General features: G+C 35.3%; 1 protein-coding gene across 2 annotated transcripts; it reads left to right on the top strand.

The window, feature by feature from the left end:
• The first annotated feature begins 386 nt into the window (after positions 1-386).
• Positions 387-13,556, top strand: LOC127882465 (uncharacterized). Of its 2 annotated transcripts, none has more exons than XM_052431115.1 (6): positions 387-457; positions 3,513-4,436; positions 6,215-6,456; positions 6,871-6,954; positions 7,504-7,580; positions 10,798-13,556. In XM_052431115.1, the coding sequence occupies exons 2-6, from the start codon at positions 3,557-3,559 to the stop codon at positions 10,856-10,858; spliced, it is 1,344 nt and encodes a 447-aa protein (XP_052287075.1). In that variant the 5' UTR covers positions 387-457; positions 3,513-3,556; the 3' UTR covers positions 10,859-13,556. The 2 variants fall into 2 exon arrangements, with proteins under 2 accessions (XP_052287075.1, XP_052287074.1); XM_052431114.1 differs by having other exon boundaries at positions 387-478.
• Positions 13,557-20,662: the final 7,106 nt, after the last annotated feature.

Genomic DNA, 20,662 nt, shown 5'->3' with positions numbered 1-20,662 from the left:
GTCATGGGACCTATTGCTAATCGTGTATATCAACGACAGTCCGGCGAAAGTCTCGTCCACCCGCAACAATAATTAATTCTCTTTTGATCCTTCCCCACTAGTTCACGAGGCCACTTTTGCAATTCGTCTTCCCAATAGGCATCTCATTGGACTATTAAATCATGCGCGCACAACCAGTATTCTGAAAGGTTTCATGGGAGAGCTGTCAACTTCACCGTAGAGGGAGAAAAAACTGTTTAACTTCTGTTAAACCATGTAAAATGCGTGCTTCACGTATATCTTGTTGCATACACTACTGTTTGACTGTGAATATGAACTGAAGAAAACTGCTTAGCTGGTAAATTGTTTAGTGGAATTTAACCAACGACACTTTAATCGATTATACCTGTTATCTGAAACTAATCAGGTGGATACGCGAAGAACCAAGAAATGTCAAGTCGCTGTTTGCTTAAATGATGTTAAGTATTCGTCGTCTTTGGTATTAAATTAACATTATTTCTCAAAATATGTTGATAATAAAATGTTTTAAACACCCACTACGTTATTGTAGGCCTACGAATCATTAAAAATCGATCCATGTTTTTCGTACCCTGTAGGTTACTTTACACTAGTTCGGATTCCCATAGGGTCTATTATAAAACTGACCACTTTCAAAGCACTTATGTCATGAAAGGGCAAAGCGGCTGCCTTTGAAAAGGGCAGCGTGGCGATAATTCACTTTGAAAGGCGCAGGGTGGCGAAACAAAACAAGGGCATGGCGATTCGCCACGCTAAAACGGCCTGGGAAAAACACTAAATAACAAGCTAAGATTGAAATGTTAGCCAAATATACATAATTACATATGTGGTTGTGTGTGTGTGTTACAATACTATATTGTATTGTTAAGACATATGTATTTCTTATTTTTATCATGTTAAAGTTATCCAAATATATATGTTATTTCATAGTTGAGTAGCATTTTAACGCCTCGTTTCGACAGCAACATACCTGAAGATAAAGGCAAAAGAAACATTTTTCAAAAAGAATTAACTAATAAGGATAATATAATACTGTAGTAAACAATGTCTGAAAAACAAAGACAAAAGAAACATTTTTCAAATGGAATTAAGTTTAATGAAGATAACATAATACTAAAGTAAACAATATCACTTGATTATATAGAGTATTGACCAACATATTCATACATGCCATACGTCCCGATCTCGGCGGGACAGTCCCGCTTTTGGGCCCTTTGTCCCGCCGTCCCGCCATAAGACGATTTGTCCCGACATTCGTAAAAAACGATGTAAGGTGTTTAGGTTCCCAATAAAATTCGCTATTCAAGCTCTGTTTCACTAACACTTAACACCGCTAATCCCTTTATTGCCCTCCAATTAACAATCCGATTCTACTTATCGTGTGTACCAGTGTTGTTTATGACACCTTATCAGCGATTTATCGGCTAATTATTGATTTCATCAGGCATTCACACCATGGTGGTCTTCAAGATAGTGGTAATTGCTATCGATAGTTTTATTATAATGAAATAAATGTTGAAAATGTGTTTATTTTGTATTTGTTTGAAACGGTTTACAAAACAATTGTTTTGTAAAATTAACGCTACGTCATAAATGAGTCTTTTACATTCAATGTTTAGTTCCAATATAGCGGGATAATCCGATTGTGCAATATACCAAAATCGCAACAAACAGTCCAATAAGTGATACCCATCCTGTCTAGTGTAATTGTAATAAAAACAACGAGGTGCTATGCATGACAGTTTGACCCTACTCCAATTAAGCCGCGGCAATTGACAAGTAACAAACTGCGCATGGACACATGCTTAAAAAAACATCGCAACAAACAGTAAAAGAGTTACCCATCTTGTCTTGTGTTATTGTAATAAAAACAACGTGTTGTTATTCATGACAGTTTGACACTACCCCAATACAGCGCCTGACAATTCACAATTCAGTTTAATCTGTGTATACAGGAAAAAAACAAAATACGGAAATGTGTAAGGCCGCGCATTCCGTGTGTAACTGATGTAACTGTTCGGTAGATAGTGTACTGTAACCCGTACTTTCAGTCAACTGGATAGCCTCCCCTGCGTTAATGTTTGCCATTGATATTAATATAATGAGTATTGTTGTCGTAATGTTCTAGATTTTGTACTCTTAAACAGATGAATATTATCTTCGTTGTTTGTTATTGTCTTATTTAATAAAACTGTTATTGTTATGTTTAAGATTTCATGCTTCATATCAGATGTTTTATGTCTTGAATAAAAGTATCAAGAGTTTTTGTTAGTACTATACTGACTATAGTAAACGTGGAATGATAGATCGTTTTAGGTGTCCTGCTTTTTGGTCAAATGTCCCGACAATTTTTTATGGAATGTCCCGCTTTGGACCTAAAAAATTATGGCATGTATGAACATATTTACAACAATTTATTCCAATTATAAATGAGGCCAAAAAAGCCTGGTACCACTGGGGGCTGACGAGGTCAAATCGTAGCCCATTTCTCTACGACGTCGGATATATGTTTAACTACAAAGCATCGTAACGCCTTATTTTGACGATGACGACATACCTAAAGAAAAAGACAAAAGAAACATTTTTTAAATGGAATTAAGTTGAATGAAGATAACATAATGCTATAGTAAACAATATTCTTGATTATATAGAGTATTGATCAACATATTTACAACAATTTTATTCAAATTATAAATGGGGCCAAAAAAGCCTGGTGCTTTGGCCAAATGCGCATGAAATTGAGGCGGAAAAAAACGGGACCGAAAAAGCTTGGTGCCTAAAGAGCGGACACCTCCCTGTACATCACAACCCAGGAACATTAAGAAATAAATGCTACTGTCTTATTCTATTTAAGCAATAATTTCATTTTATTTTTGACTCTGATTGAAGACAGGTTAAGATTTCTTTACAATTGTATTTCCAAGTAAACTAAACCTGAGTTTGTATCAAACTTATTACCAACTCTATAGGCCACATTTATGTCTCAATTGTGGTGAAACTTTGTCAGAATGTTTATATATATATCTAGGCTGAGTGAGAATCTGGATAACAAGCATCCAAAAACTAGGTCACCAGGTCAAATCTTACAAAAGAGCTGGTTACCTTTTTATCACTCTAGGAGACACATTAATGACTGCCTCATGTCGTTCCTGTTTAGACCTTTAGGTAAATTTTAATAAGTTGTTATTAGCTAGATACAGAAAAAAAGAGCAGCAAAATATGTAAATAATACTACACAACTCTACACAATATCTCTTTAGAATCCATAAGTACTTATCAATTTACGCCATATATATGCTACTCATACATACGCAAATACTACATCATTCATTTATATGATTTGCAGATTTAAAATAAATTTCATGGGAGAGCCAGTTACTGTGGCATCATGAGACATAAGACTTTATTTTTTCTTTATAATCTCAATTATCTTTGTGCAAGTCTTCGATTTACAAGCCTTATGAATTTATATTATATGTTGTTGATTTTTGTAGGCGGAGCCATCCTTGTAAGTCATCATCAGCATAAGATCCAAGTCATGGAAATAAATGCTTCAAGTGGACCAGTGGCTGATAGCAATGACTCTAACAGTAAGGGCCCCCTGTCTGGGTTAAAGAATTATGGAAAAGCAGACAATAGCACGCATCCTGGTATGAAGGATATTCACCCAGAAGACATTCATTCAAACCCTGATGTGCATATTACAGCAGGAAATGCCTCACATGCTGGTATAAAAGCCGAGTCTAATGTTAGCACAGTGAATGACAGCATGTTGGAATCACATGGAGAAAGCGGGTACCTGACTGATTCTATGATATCTGGGTATGAAAAAACTACTTTGGGCTCAGATACTAGTAGCAAATCGGAGGCTGATATTACCCCATGTGGAGAGAACCTAATGGTGTTTAGTGATTCAAGTTCTAACAACAGCCTTATTAGTCCAGAGAAAACTATTGGAGATGCTCAAGAGGGGTCGTTAGCAGAGAGCTCCAGTTCTACGTATACAAATAGTGAAAGTGACAAACTTGACCGATTTGGTCAAATGGCGATCATGGCTTCAATAGGGATTAATGATATTGAGTCATTAGATAAAATTATTTCTTCTAATTCCATTCCAGCTAGGCCTGAATCCCTTACTTTTACAAACAATGATAATGGTGATTCTGGTATTGCCAAAACCAGAAGTTACAATGATTATGGTGACTCTCCAAGCATGAGCAATTCAGAAGGTCGAAAGAGAAGTAAAAGCTCTGCATTCCCAATTCCCAGGCTGAAGGAAGGTGTTCACATTTCAGAGGAGTTGTTATCAAAGAGTTTGCCTCATGGAAAGGTTATACAGCTTCAAACCGGGATGATTGAGTTCATAGCTGATGATCTAATAGAGAAAATCAAAATGAGCAGTCCAATGTCCAAAACTGGTAATAAGTTGTTTTGTTTAATTATTTCTTACTTGAAACAAAACGCTTTGAAGAGTGCAGTTTATATTTGTCTATTTAGGCAATAATGTAGTTGAACATCATGTGCCTACAAAAATTGGAGCTTTTAACGCTTTTTAACCAGGTTTTTCGAAGAAAAAACTGGTTATAAGATTGGCGAATGTCAACAGGCGGGCGGGCGGGTGGAACAAGCTTGTCCGAGCCATAACTTTGTTGTTCATTGTGAGATTTTAAGATCATTTTGCACATTTGTTTACCATCATTGGACTGTGAGTCGCGTGAAAGAATTACATCGATACATGTGTACCTCCAAGGTCAAGGTTGCCACGACTAAAAATAGATTTATTTTTAAACAAAGGGGGTTTATTATAAACAATCAGTTCAGTTTGAGTTGTCTCCCTTTATCATACTTGTTTTTTCTAATTGAAAACCTGGTTTTGTGGCAATTTTGTCCCTTGTCATCATGTTATTTCCAAGATAACAAGGGAAAAAACATAAAGAGCTTGGGTATTGAGAGCTGATTCTGTTGTTTGCAGATATTTCTGATTGGAAAGCAGAACAGGTTTCATTTTATGTCCGGTTGAAAAATATTTGTGGATGCAAAGCAGGGCTCAACACTAACAGTTGTCCTATTGCCCCTGGCAAGTAAAAGTTGGGTCCTGGCAAGTTATTTTATAATCCTATTCTTGTTGTCCGCTCAGGCAAGTGTAAAAAAGAACAAAGAGCATTAAATTTTGACTTTAATTAGACTTAAATTGCTGTAATCATTTTGTTAAATGTGCAAAAATAAAAAATGTTTTGTGGTGTATCATTTTGATCTTTATTAAAAAATATGAGGTTTACAGTTAATGTGATATTTCATGTTTGGTTTTACGTTCACGGCAAGTAGATTTTCTAAGTACTTGCCCGGCAAGGCACGTTGGTTTTTTGCTTAAAGATGAGCCCTGCAAAGTGACCAAACATTTGAATTTCTATAATATATTATACAGATATATATGTGTATGATTGCCTAAACAAGCATTTTCAAATAATTGATACATGTATTTCATCGTGCAATAAGGTCATTCATCGATTATCATGATTCTAAAGTATTTAGTTTGTGGTTTTATCAGTAGGAATTCCAACTCTTTGAAACTTGCTCACACAAAAGTACAAAGTCTGTCAAATAATTATGTGGTTGCCATCAGACAAAGTGTCTAACAATAAATTTTCAAACTTCACATGCAATATTACTTACAATTTTGGTAGAAAAAAACAAATGTCTGCAATGATTCCTACCATTTTATTATAAGACAATTTGTCTTGAAAGGAACTTCATAAATTTTGCATGGTCATTTTTGCTATTTATTTTCTGTTAAATGGATTGTCCTGTATTTCAAAGTCACTTTAGGCAAATTGTTTAGTTGCCTTTAATAAAAGATTACCAGAGTGTACATGTAGTAACTAGTATTGCATTGTACAGTTTAATCAGTTATAAATTTCTATATGAGCCTTGTTGTGGAAAAATAGGGCTTAAGGGGTGTGGATAAAGCCTTGTCCCAGACTAGCTTGTGCCCTTTGCTAGGGCTAATCAGGGATGACACTTTCGGCTTTTATTGTATTTTTTTTAAAGTTAGTCTCTTCTTAGCATAAATCCAGTTTAGACGGAAAGTGCAGTCCCTGATAAGCATATGCAAACTGCACAGGCAAATCTGGTACAACACTTAATAAACATGCATTAAGCCACGGTTTCCTAAAGTGGGTCTTGTGTATTTTCCTAGCCAGTGAAGTGAGCAGCAGTAGACGCTCCAGTGACCTCAGCATTACCAGCATGGACAGCATGGCCTCCAGCTCCCTGGCAACCTCCATGACATCTGGAAGGTCAAGGTCCTCCTACCCACAGAGCCCAGACTGCATGCCGCCCATTGACCCCATAGCAGTGCATGAGATAGAAAACCATGCCCGCATGGTGGCGGAAAACGTAGACCAGATGATGACCAATCTTAGGGAGAATTTGCACAAGGTCTGATATGAAAATTTGATTGACCAATTATTTATTTTATAACTTACACAAGAAAGCCATAGAATACTAGATTCAACATGGTTGTTCGTTTGTCTGTCTGTCATTAGACACAAATTGTCTGGGACGATAAAGTTCTTCAACACTTCAAGATTTTTTTCCTTATATAACTTACAGTCATTTGTTTAATATTTGGAAAGTTTCATTGAATATCTTACAAGATAAAATTGTTATGTAAAACAAATCTCATCAGCAAAACAACTTGAATGCTGTCTTGCTAAACATAGATTAACACTTACGTTATTACACACATCACAAATTTACACATAAATGATACATTCCTACATGTATTAGGTTAGTGGCCTTAGACCTTTAGTCTATCTTGTTACTTATTTCTACCCTTTTTCCTTGTTGTAGATGTCAGCCATCAGTGTAGGGTGTGAGGAGGCATACAAAACCTCAGTTGACTTCACCTGTGATTCTGTTGACTCGAGTATCAAAGTAAGTGGCTGGGACAAACTTGTATGGGTGAACTGTCATGAAGTTAACACTGTGCAAATGTAAATGCAACACTTGGTATGGGTAAAAGAAGGTAGTAGCATGTTTTTGCATGATTTTCCTAAGTATCAAGTTTTTATGACTACAAAGGTCAATTGCAATGTGTATATCAATTGATTGGTTTAAAAAATCTCTATGTAAAGTAATAATTCTGTACCAGTCTTAAAACTGTCTTTTCCAATGAATACAAATATATCATATATTTTTATAATATAATTTATATAAAAGTTATATATATGTTATAAAATTATTTCAACAAAAGCATGTTGCTATACAAAAAAAATTATAACAAGTATTGTACATGAAACAGCAAAGAAACCAGTTTGGCTACACCTTGTGTGCAATTAAAACGTTATGCTTATGCAACAATATTATTGTTTTCATAAATTCTCAAATGGACAATGTATTTTAACAAGATTAACATTCTTATGAACCAAAAAGGAGAAGTCATTGTATAACTTTTAATTAATGATTATTTATCCTGAATTTCAGTCCATGTATGCCTTGATGGCCAAGTGTGAGGAGCTGTCAAAGTCCATGCAGCCTGTGTACAAGCTGAACGATCAAATGTATCCTTGTTTTCAACCTTGAAGATTGAGTAAAATTGTAAGGATTTAGCACCCCTAAAATGTATTTTAAGTGGTGTTATCTCAGTCTTTATGCAGTTTTTGCGCAACTCAAATATGTGTTTTTTTACAAAGATGGCTTCATATATTCATATGCTGTGTCATTGCATGAACTTATTTTAACATCATATTCCAATTGTACAGGCAAAATAAAATGACCGAAAAGATATTGTATTTTCAATATATTGCTATGTTTGCTTTAAAAAAAAAGTTTTAGTCATTTATTATGCCCCCCTTCGAAGAAGAGGGGGTATATTGCTTTGCTCATGTCTGTCGGTCTGTCGGTCGGTCCGTCCACCAGGTGGTTGTCAGACGATAACTCAAGAACGCTGGGGCCTAGGATCATGAAACTTCATAGGTACATTGATCATGACACGCAGATGACCCCTATTGATTTTGAGGTCACTAGGTCAAAGGTCAAGGTCACGGTGACCAGAAATAGTAAAATGGTTTTTGAATGATAACTCAAGAACGCATACGCCTAGGATCATGAAACTTCATGGGTAGATTGATCATGACTTGCAGATGACCCCTATTGATTTTGAGGTCACTAGGTCAAAGGTCAAGGTCACGGTGACCCGAAATAGTAAAATGGTTTCTGGATGATAACTCAAGAACGCATACGCCTAGGATCATGAAACTTCATGGGTAGATTGATCATGACTCGCAGATGACCCCTATTGATTTTGAGGTCACTAGGTCAAGGTCACAGGTGAAGGTCACAGTTACTGGAAATAGGCATTTAAAGGATTTAGCATGGTTCAAACAAGGGAAACAACTACGGTTTATGCATGTTCTTTTTATTACAGATTTGCCTCCCTTTAATTCATTCAAAATCTCATTTTACAGCAGAGATTCCAAATCTGACCTGTAAATGAGCCCCATATTTACTGCCAGTGCTAGGTTACCTTTTCCCATTTACTACTACTACTTCTACTACTACTACTACTACTACTACTACTACTACTACTACTACTACTACTACTACTACTATTACTTCACTACTACTACTACTACTACTACTACTACTACTTCTACTACTACTACTACTACTACTACTACTACTACTACTACTACTACTACTACTACTACTACTACACCACCACCACCACTTATTCTACCATGTCTACTATTACTACTTCTACTACTACTGCCACTACTACTGCTACTTTTACTACTACTACTACTACTACTACTACTACTACTACTACTACTACTACTACTACTGCTACTACTAACTTCTACTACTACTACTACTACTACTACTACTACTACTACTTCTACTACTACTGCTACTACTACTACTACTACTACTACTACTACTACTACTACTACTACTACTACTAATACTACTACTACCACTACTACTACTACTACTACTACTACTACTACTACTACTACTACTACTACTACTACTACTACTACACCACCACCACCACCACCGTTCACAGTGACACAAAACGTATTCACACAATGGCTGCTACTACAACTTATAGCCCATATAGGGGGGCATGCATGTTTTACAAACAGCCCTTGTAATATATTTAAATTTTACCAAATGTAAGGCTAACTGCATTTTTGTAATGCATACTACTACTACTACTACTACTACTACTACTACTGCTGCTACTACTACAACTACTACTACTACTACTACTACTACTACTACTCCTGCTGCTGCTGCTGCTGCTGCTACTGCTGCTGCTGCTACTACTACTACTACTACTACTACTACTACTACTACTACTACTAATACTACTACTACTACTACTACTACTACTACTACTCTACTACTACTACTACTCCTACTACTACTACTATCCTCTATTCCTATAAATTCGTGCAGCCCTATAAGATCGTGTACTTTTTTATGACGTAAACTTCTAAGCAACATTCGAACGTACGTGCCCGAAAACTGTTCACTTTTGTAACGCGAGAATTTCCACAGCCGATAAGACAAAAATCATGAGGAAAAAAACAATAAATATGATACAAATTGTCCGTTTTTCTGACCTCGTTCCAAAGAAATAGCCAAAACAATGTTTAAAATCTGCACATTTCCTTCACCAGACGGCTATGTTTGTCAATGTTTTGATCGTAAAATGTTGTAAGAGTAGTTTCCCTTGGAGGCCCGTCTCGAATTTGTATTGTGCTCTCTGTACTTTGCATTACAATACGATTAAAGTATGCTGTGTATGCGGGAAATTTTACCCCCAAATGATGACACGAGACCATACGTTAAGATCGTGTCCGGCCAATTGCGATAAAGGTTCTCACTGCTTCAATTTGGGAGTTTGTCACAAAACAACTGTCATTAGAAGGGGTGACAGTCTTCTATGCCCCCATTGTGAATAGAATTTTATTTAGCTATTTTCCGTTAGTAAATACACTTTATCTAGACCTCTGAATACAGTTATCACAGTTCATATTTCGTTTTTATGAAGACCAGATTTGTTTTAACCATTATTTTCAATACAGTTTATTCACGAAATTCATCTAAAACAACACATATTTAATACAAATAAACACATATTCACAAAAACATATATCGGCTATTATAAACACATCCCAGGGCCTCGCTGTGACGTCATCAAAATCGGTGCACGATCTTATAGGGTAATTCTGTGTGGCGCAGACTACCATATACATGAATGTTTAAAGGTACGTAACTTCATTATTTTTATCTGTCAACCAACATATTTCACTCGTTATTTGTTAAACAAAAGATAAATCATAAAGTATATATCAAGTTTAGTTATTGCCTAATGAATTTTCATGAAAGATATGCCATTGAAATTTAAGGTGCACGAACTTATAGGTTTAGAGGCTACTACTACTACTACTACTACTTCACCACCACCCACCCACCACACCCCACCCCCCACCCACCCACCCACCAACCACCACCACCACCACCACCACCGTTCACAGTGACAAAAAACGTATTCACACAATGGCTGCTACTACAACTTATAGCCCATATAGGGGGGCATGCATGTTTTACAAACAGCCCTTGTTTGTATTTTGTTTATTGCTTCAATTTTTTATTTTAAGATTTTATTGCTTGTTAATTGAAAATAGAAAAATTTAATTTGTTTCTCTCTATAAATAAAGAAAAGTATGTCAAAGCATTGTTAAAATAGTCCTTAACTCCATGCAGTAAAGATATCAAACGACTTTTGGACAAGCTGGAAGAAAAGTTAGCTGAAAAACCAACGTAGCCTCACAGAGGAAGCTGCACAGTCCTTCAGCACTTATTGTTGAAATACAAGAGTCAATTATTTTCTTATTTTCCATTGATATTGTTTATATGTATTATGTTACTCTTTTGGAAGCATTAATCAAACACTGTGAAAGCCAAACATACCCGTCTTTATACAAATTAATTATAATTTATGTTTCTATGCTGGTTTTCTACATTTATAGGTTTTTAAACATGTGAATGAGGAAACAATAAAATTATCTGTCTACATATTTAAATTATATTTTTAATCAGTATAATTATAATGTACATGACGTTATATACAACCTCTAGATGTAAAGAAGGTACCGGTAATCCTTTCTTTATATAAGTGTTGTCTACATAATTAAATTATATTTTTAAGCAGTATAATTGGTATGTACATGACATAGTATTCAACTTCTTCCTATAAACAAGGAACTGGTAATTTGTTTCATAAGTGTTGATATTTAAGCAAGCATGTGATAAAAACATGCTTTCTTTCGTTTTAACAATAAATAAGTGTTGTTTTTAATTTGAGAATTGTTGATTCTACTGGAGGAAATACATGTGCACATTGGATGCAAACGTTTTCCAGTTGGTTGCAATTGTTTTAAAAAGTGTCTCTTGTTATGTCTCCTTAATGACATAATACTTTATAAAATTGATGCCTGAATAATGGTCAGAATGTACTGCACATGTTTAATTCCTGCAATGAATTATTAAGCTTATACATTTGGTGGAAGAATTTAAATAATTTGCTCCTAATCAAATGTCATATATACTGGAGTTCGAAGACATATCTGTAGTTCATAGCATCAATTTTGGCGTACAGTTGGTTGTAGGTGGTTAGTTGTGGACCAATATAATATATTACATGTATCTATTTCATTAGTTTATATATTTATTCAGTCAAGAGTGTTGTTATTTTTGCTGATAAATCCTGTCAGTTTGTTCATGGTTTAAATTGTGAAGATATTTATAAAACAGTTCATAATTATTTTTAAGTCTTTTATAATATTTTACCTTGCTTAAAACAACAATAGTTTTACAAAAATGAGAGTACAATTTCAAGTTAAAGAATCTGGTATTGAGTTTGAAATGCTGAAATATGTAAAGAATATGTGTTCTTAAGGACAAAGTGAGGAACCTAATTGAATAACTGTTGTTATGTTATTTTCTTAAAAGTTTGATGCTTAACCGTGCAATACAGTAATGTGTTTTGTTGTTGTAATTTTCACATCATTAATGATGTACCGGTAGCTATGTTTGTTAATTGATAGATATTCATCATTTCTTGTGCACATTATTTAATGTCCGTTTTTCAGTTAGTTTAACATAATTTGTTTGTATGTTAATTGTTCTGTATAACTAATAATGCTAATCATAAAATCTAAATCACATCAAGTGATGGTTAGATACAATTTTTAAGTACAACTTCTTGAGTTATGTTGCCAAATTTTTGAAGATTTTACCCCAGTTTATTTATGGGGCGTTGTTGTCCGCCACACGTTTTTATGCCCCCGGTAGGGTGGCATATAGCAGTTCAACTGTCCGCCCGTTTGTCCGAAAACTTTAACATCGGCCATAACTTTTGCAATATTGAAGAAAGCAACTTGTGTATCTCAAGAAGATGCACATTTTGAGTGGTGAAAGGTCAAGGTCATCCTTCAAGGTCAAAAGTCAAAAAATACAATCCAAGGGAAGTAATAAGCTTTAAAAGGGAGATAATTTCTAAACCTGCCAAATGATATATTGACATTTCATTTCAAAGCAGCGCAATAGGGGGCATTGTGTTTCTGACAAACACATCTGTTGTTTTCTGGTAGTTTTCTTTCACAAAGATTCTGTTGAGCATTTATGCCTAATATCAGTATTTTTGCAATTTTTTATCAGGTAAATAGACAAATAATAAAAATAAAAATAAAAAGCATTGATCATTTATAGATAGCACAAATGAAATTTAGATCCATTAGTACCACAGAAAAAAATCAATTCTTGTAAAACAGACTATTTAAATGCAAACAAATGCATACCTATGAGAATATGAATATTGATTCCCACCTTTTTATTGCTTATTTCACTTACTAAGGCGATGTTAAAACAGATTAGATTTTACAAACCCTCTATATGTTATTTTTATGTCCCCCACCACTATAGTGGGGGACATATTGTTTTTGCTCTGACTGTTGGTCTGTTTGTTTGCTCAAACTTTAACATTTTGCCATAACTTTTGCAATATTGAAGATAGCAACTTCATATTTGGCATGCATGTGTATCTCATGGAGCTGCACATTTTGAGTGGTGAAAGGTCAAGGTCATCCTTCAAGGTCAAAGGTCAACAAAAAAATCAAAGCGGCGCAGAAGGGGACATAGTGTTTCTGACAAACACATTTCTTGTTTGGTATGTGTTATGTTCAGGTGTGTGTACTAATATTATATGTTTGTTATTTTTGAATAAGTGGACATAACGTGTACGGCAAACTGTCGTATCTCCTTCTTTATTTAATATGAGTTACGACAGTCTTCCGTTCACCCCTCGGTATGTATCTTTAATGTTAGATCAAACTGTTGAGATTTTTTTTAAATATATTTGTTATTGTTGTAACAGTGTATTAATGAATTAATTATTTGTTTTCATAGACTTATCAGCCGCTGCCAAGGCTGCTTTTATATTTGAATAAATCATTAAATAGTAAGTCTTAAAGCTTTGATAAACACTTAAAGTCATGCACTTTCTTGAACTATATCATTTATTATGCCGATGAAAACCGGAGCGTTTTATTATGACATAATTTACATAATTATGAATAAACAAAGCATGCGCTGAACTATTTATGATTTCGACACCACTCACATGGGGACTTATTGAAAGGACCTATGTCGTCGAAAAATTGGAATCCTTTTACAATTTTAAACACACACGGCCGTTAATCACGGGCGCCACTTTTTTGCGATGCATTAATAAATGAACCAAAGCTACTTCCGAGGTTGCGCTAAGGCCCGGATGTTTTGAAATTTAACGGATAATTATTCAGGGTGACTAGGTTTCATGTTTTTCCAACATATTTCGCAATATTTAAAAAGAAATCGATAAGTGTAGTGCGATTCAGCAAAGATTAATTCATCCACAAATGTACATAAACATGCAACACAACCCATTCGGAAACTGAAGGACCTTCATAAGTTTTGACATGGAGCAAACTTCCACCCGATTAATTCGCGAACTACATCAAACGATTGAGTTCAACATAATTTATGCTGCATGCACAGACACATTGGCTTCTTGCAGATGTAATAATAATTCTGTATTTTTCGAAAAGGGATTGTGCCAATGAGATGGAGCAATGGACATGAGCTTAATAAACCACTAGATATGATGCGCATTGATTCAAAGTAGGTAAAAGCTACACATGTCGTAATATAAGCAATAAATAATTATGTGATATAAACACAATAGCGGAAATGCTATAAATCTAAAATGACCTGTTTTTGATACATTAAAGCCTATTGCAAGCGGTTCGACGCATAATCACAAGAAACTAGGTTTCTCATGAGAACATAGGTTCTCAGAATGAGAACCTTGGTTATCGCTTGAAGATTGCACATGGTTTCAAGAACCCAAGTTTTCAAATGAGAACCTATGTTTCTCATTAGAACCTAGGTTCTCATTTGAAAACCTAGGTTCTCATGAAAACCCTAGTTGCTTGGGATTATGCGTCGAACTGTATGGCGAGCGGTTCGACGCATAATCCCAAGAAACTAGGTTTCTCATGAGAACCTAGGTTCTCAGAATGAGAACCTAGGTTCTCGCTTGAAGATTGCACATGGCTCCAAGAACCCAAGTTTTCAAATGAGAACCTAAGTTCTCATTTGAAAACCTAGAACCTAGGTTCTCAGAATGAGAACCTAGGTTCTCATGAAAAACCTAGTTTCTTGGGATTATGCGTCGAACTGCTTGCCATATCCGTGGTTTTCATTTGGGAACCATAGGTTCTCATGAGAACCTAGAAAACTGTTCCGTACAGTCGTTTGAGGCCCAAACAAGGGAACTGAATATCCTAAACTAATTTAATGCTGTAACAATGAATTATGTAACGATTGATCTGAATGTGTTTCAATTTTTAGTCTCAAAATAATATTTACAATTAAAGATGTATTTCATAAACAGTTAAATTTTTTATTAACGTGTTCAGACCAATGTCGACCGTTTACTTTACTAATTTCATTCCTCAAGAAGTTTCCTCCAAGTTTCGTTGAATATTACTTAGCATTGTCTGAACATTTTTCAAAAAATGTCCTTGGGGAGTAACATTCACTGTTTCACGTCTATTTCTTATCATTCTACACATATGCCGCCAGCGTGTACTAAGCAATGGGAGACAAGGAGGTTAATAATGGCAAGCGGTTCGACGCATAATCCCAAGAAACTAGGCTTCTCATGAGAACCTAGGTTTTCGTGAGAACCTAGGTTCTCATTCTGAGAACTTAAGTTCTCGTTTGATATCCAAGGTTTTCACAAGAACCTAGGTTCTCGACAGCTTTTCGCGTCATTCTCTCTGATAACCTAGGTTTTCATGAGAACCAAAGCTTTCATTTGGGGACCATAGTTCTCATGAGAACCTAGGTTTTCATTCTGAGAACCTAGGTTCTCATTTTTAGAACCTAGGTTCTCATGAGAAACCTAGTTTCTTGGGATTATGCGTCGAACCGCTTGCCATAATTGTCTTTTATTAACAGTAAACGCCTATCTTATAAGATAACACACCTAAGATTGGACGGCAACCGGTAAAATATTCCGTTTAAGCTACAACGATCACTCTGGATCAGAAGACGATTTATTGCTTAAATCTTAAAATCTTACGGAGGATACCGGAGATAGTCTATGTATCACGATTGCTACAATGATTACAATGTAATGACGCCAAAGTATTGTTTTAAGTCAAATATTATTTTTCATGTTAATGAAATAATTAAATTGTAATAGCTTTATTTTTTTGTATTGATTTGTGTTTCTTAAATGAAAGATTTATCTCAATAATATAATTGTACTATAAAAGTAAATATATGTTTTAATTAATTATTCTATATTTGACCATTTCATCCTTATTGGGGCTTTAAAGTGGCCTTTTCACAGATTTTGGCATGTATTGAAGTTTTTCATTAAGTGCTTTATATTGATAAATGTAAACATTGGATCTAAAAAGCTCAGTAAAAAAACAAGAAAGAACAAAAGCATCCCTAAACTGGTATCGAACCACGGACCCCTGGAGCAAAGGTTTATTGCTTTGACAACTCGTCCATCCGTGCTCATATAATGAGTGATGTATTTAATACTTTATATAAGCAATCCTCGTAGTATCACAAAATATAATGACAATAACATAACTCTCTATATGATTCAATCGTTTTGGCATTGGAACGCTTTATAATTTTCAGGTTATAAAATCGCCAAAATATGCATATAATGGATATTTCAGAGCCTGGTTAATGTTAAGTATTACTGTTTCATCAGAAATATCATACAATGTGAATGAACAAAAACTGTCACGTGACCACAAAAGTCAACGTCAGTAGTCATTTTATGACAACAAACAGCCCCGCAAGGTAGGTTTTTTTTCAATATCTTTGCTGATCATCCTCTAACTTTCATACGACCTAGTGCATGCAATATGGCATGCATATAGCTTTCGATCGGTATATCACGCGTTTTGTGTGTTGCTCTGGTTTTCGAGCACACTTCGGCGCAAATTTCCATTTAAGAAGCAAGCGTCAGTAGTAAAATTACAAAGAGTAAGTGTTCTCGAATATTAACGATCACAGAACTGTTTATGCTTTACCGGACAAACATATATTACATATGTCTATGCATAAACAAACAAAAATATCTACCAGATATTAAATAAACGTTTAAAGAATGAAAACAAATATGGCAAACGTCAGTAGTACGTTTAGGAATGGCAAACGTCAGTAGCAAAATTATGCAAACGGCAGTAGCCGAATAAATGCAAGCGTTTAATTTAATGAAAAACATGTGAAACAATATAATTTATGCTAATTTAGATTAAAATTAGATATAACAAGTTAAGATTGATGTCATAAATTAATGCACGACATATATAAATTCTGCATCAACAAAAATGAACTAATGTTTAAGTGATATTATATGCATCTAACAGTTTATAGGTGTCTATCGCAACCGTTGTTTATTTATGACATCAATCTTACCTTGTTATATCTAATTTAAATCTAAATAAGCATAAATTATATTGTTATGTAAGTAAGAGGATGATCAGGAGCGATGTTGGAAAAAAAAAACTACCTTGCCCGACTGTTTGTTGTCATAAAATGACTACTGACGTTGACTTTTGTGGTCACGTGACAGTTTTTGTTCATTCACAGAAACTACAACGAAAATTTGCGAATCTGAAACATTTTGTTCTAAATTTACCAAAACGTGAAAAGACCACTTTAAGTTGTATGATTTTTGAAACGTGAAGAAACGCGACAGTTACTTGCAAATCGCAGAGTATTTATCAGGATGCAGGATCAACGGGGTTTTCAGGGGTTTACACGTTCACGGACTGGACAGAATGTAATCACACCGTTAAGAACTTTATTTTTGCCAATATCTCAAGTTATTGAAATACGTTTGCAAAATTCGTTAGTGCAGTTCGTGCCGATATTTAAAGATTTAACACGTCTGAAATCGGTGCCAACATAACATTTTGCCTGATGCATAACCCGATTAATCGTGTTCATAAATGCTGTACACATAGAATTTTGACAAATACAACAGACTTATCAAATTAAGTAACTATGATGTTTTTGAAATTGCCATAAGCAGCATAAAAATCTGTCTTGTATGCACTAGCTGAAATTCTTAAGACAAATTGTTTTAAAAAATTATTTGAACAAAAAACAACAACAAACAACACCACTTACCGGTGTGTTTACATCCATTAGAATTCAGTTGTGAACCCTACACAGTTACGTGATCCTGCGCCCTGTTATGAGGAAACTCCTTAAATCGTGCAGCCATCGGCTGTTACCTTAGCTTGCATGTGTCGAACTTTATACAAAAAAATGGAAGCCGTCTGTAGAAAGACCAATTGAACACTCCGCCTATCGCGATTTACATGTTTATTATATATTGTATCATTACGAAGCCAACATCGTGACAGTGAACGTGGCATGTGCTTAATCTTTAGCTCATCGGAGCATTACGTGCTCATTATGAGCTTTTGTGATCACCTTTAGTCCGTCGTGCGTCGTCTGGCATCAACATTTACACTCTATGGACCACATTTATTTCCAATCTCCATGAAACTTGGTCAGAACATGTGTCCCAAAAATATCTCAGCTGAGTTCGAAAATGGCTCCGGTCTCTTTCCTTATAGCTAAACCTTGTTTACACCAAAGACGCTTAATGTATAGTCCAATCTTCAAGAAACCTGGTCAGATCATTTGGTTCAAATGATATCTCGACATATTTCGAAATTGGTTCAAGTTCGTTGAAAAACACGGCCGCAAGAGGGCGGTGCAGTTTTTCTTATATAGCTATAGTAAACCTTATTAACACTGTTGAAGTCATTTTTTTTGTCCAATCTCTATGAAACTTGGTCAGAACATTTTCCTAAATGATATATAGGCCGAGTTTAAAAAATGATTTAATCCGTTAAATACCAAACCCGTCAGACGCGGGGTTGTTTTCCTTATATTGCAATAGTTAAACCTTGTTAACACTCTAGAAGTCACTATTTTAGTCCATTCTTCTTGAAATTTGGTCTGAACATTTGTTTAAATGATATCTGAGTCGAGTGGAAACATAATTTCGGTCCGTTTAAAACCATGGCAGCAAGACCTCGTCTGAATTTTAAAAACGGTTCCGATTCCTTGAAAAACCTGGCCGCCAGGGGGAGGGCAGTTAATCTAATACGGCTATTGTGAAACCTTGTTAACTTATTCATTGGCGTCGCACTGAAGTGCGGCGACTAGTATGTAATAGGTGGTGTTTTTTTTCGCTTATGGGAGGAGAAGTTATTTTACGGATCAATGTATATATTTTTGTTGTCGGAATATCTTGCATAGTGGTGATTTTTTTGTGTAAATCAGTGTAAATAAGTACTGCATTTGGGCCTATTACATTTACTAAAACATTTATTGCCAATAATGCAAAGCTAATTCTTTTAATTAATAACTGATCACAGGGACTGGGTAATAAAAAAAGATCACAGGGACTGGGCAAATACGCGAACCGGTGAGACTTTCTGGTTTTGTATAAAAAACAAAACTTCTTTGTTCCACTATCTTAGCAACCACCTAGTAACTAATAAAGGCGCTATAGAACGCGAAGCGCGACACGTATTATTAATTGTAATAATGAGTCTTGATCAAGGAAGCAGCCGCTTATCAATGAGGAGCACCATCACAGCACCCCAGTCTCATTACCATCAAGTCCTCCTACAGGTTGTTTTAAGAACCACATATAGAAGGCCGCAGGCCTGACCCGTATCTTGCCAGTGGTATGGACCCTTTGGTATGGACCTTTAACCCCGCTCACTTTCCAACGTTTAAACTTCCGGGTTTACATTTAAGCCGACTATTAATAGCTTATTAATATCGTAGTTAGAAGGTGATTTTTCAAGCGGTTCCGTGGTGTAGTGGTTACACGTTCGCTTCACGTGTGAGAGGCCCGAGGTTCGAGCCCCAGTAGAATAAAATTATTTAATTTGTGTTCTATGTTAACTTTTTGTTTTGTTGTAGACATTAAGAGTTTAAATAAATACATGTATGTTTATTGTAACAATTTTTTGTTTTTATTATGTCCATGAAATATATGTGTGAGAGGGTAGGGGGGGTGTTCGTAAACACATTAAAACTTTTACAGTGTTTTCATATCAAGGAGAACTCAACCCCTATCGTAAATGAGCAACGTAAGAATAAGTTCAGAATCATCTCCCCTTGAAGTTGAGAAAAATATGAAATTACGCTTACAAGATGAAGCAGATTTTTTAAAACCTACACAGTTCTGTTCCATTAATGAAAACTGCACACGGATGCCATTAAAAAAAGGGAAACCAATGTAAATAAAATGAACTATGAAATATTTGGGGGTTACAACACAAAATCATAGATAATGGTTATTTGGGGTTTATAACACAACATCATAGCTAATGGTTATTTTGGGGTTATAACACAAAATCATAGATAATGGTTATACCAGTATCTTTTTCTATTTTGTTCAAAATAATCGGCCAATATATTAATATTTACAGTAGAAAAAATCAACGACAGCTTACTGAAGATTAAATAAGAATGTGCGTCACAAGCCGACTGTTGTGACGACGATTACGACGACTATGAAATGTCCCAACCCCCCAGGCAACAACAGTTTCACCAAGACCTAGACAACCAGTTGTACGGACTCTCTCGCGAGTCGTATATATCTAGATTAACCAAACGCTGCAGCAACGACTACTCTTAGCTAAACGACTATCGCGAAAGAGTGGCAGAACGGGCGAAAAATCTACCTGATTGTCCTCAAGGTAGGCTTATCAACAGAAAGAACTCATTCACTGGCAGCCGAGAACACAAGAGTGCAATAGACTGCTACACGTTAGATGTCTTCATTAATGGGGCACGGAATAAAGACATACACGAAATATTCTCGCAAACAAACGAAGGTATAGTCATCGACGATGCCAATGTCAGTAAAGTCTGTACATGCAACACAGAGCAATCAGATCTTCAGTCCTCGATGGAGATAATGAGGGGAGCTATATTGCAAATGGCGAAGGAACAA

Source organism: Dreissena polymorpha, chromosome 5 (genome assembly GCF_020536995.1).
Source record: "Dreissena polymorpha isolate Duluth1 chromosome 5, UMN_Dpol_1.0, whole genome shotgun sequence".
In the NCBI taxonomy this organism is placed as follows: domain Eukaryota; kingdom Metazoa; phylum Mollusca; class Bivalvia; order Myida; family Dreissenidae; genus Dreissena; species Dreissena polymorpha.
Note: the sequence above shows the minus strand (reverse complement) of the source record. Positions and strands in the feature narration are given on the sequence as shown.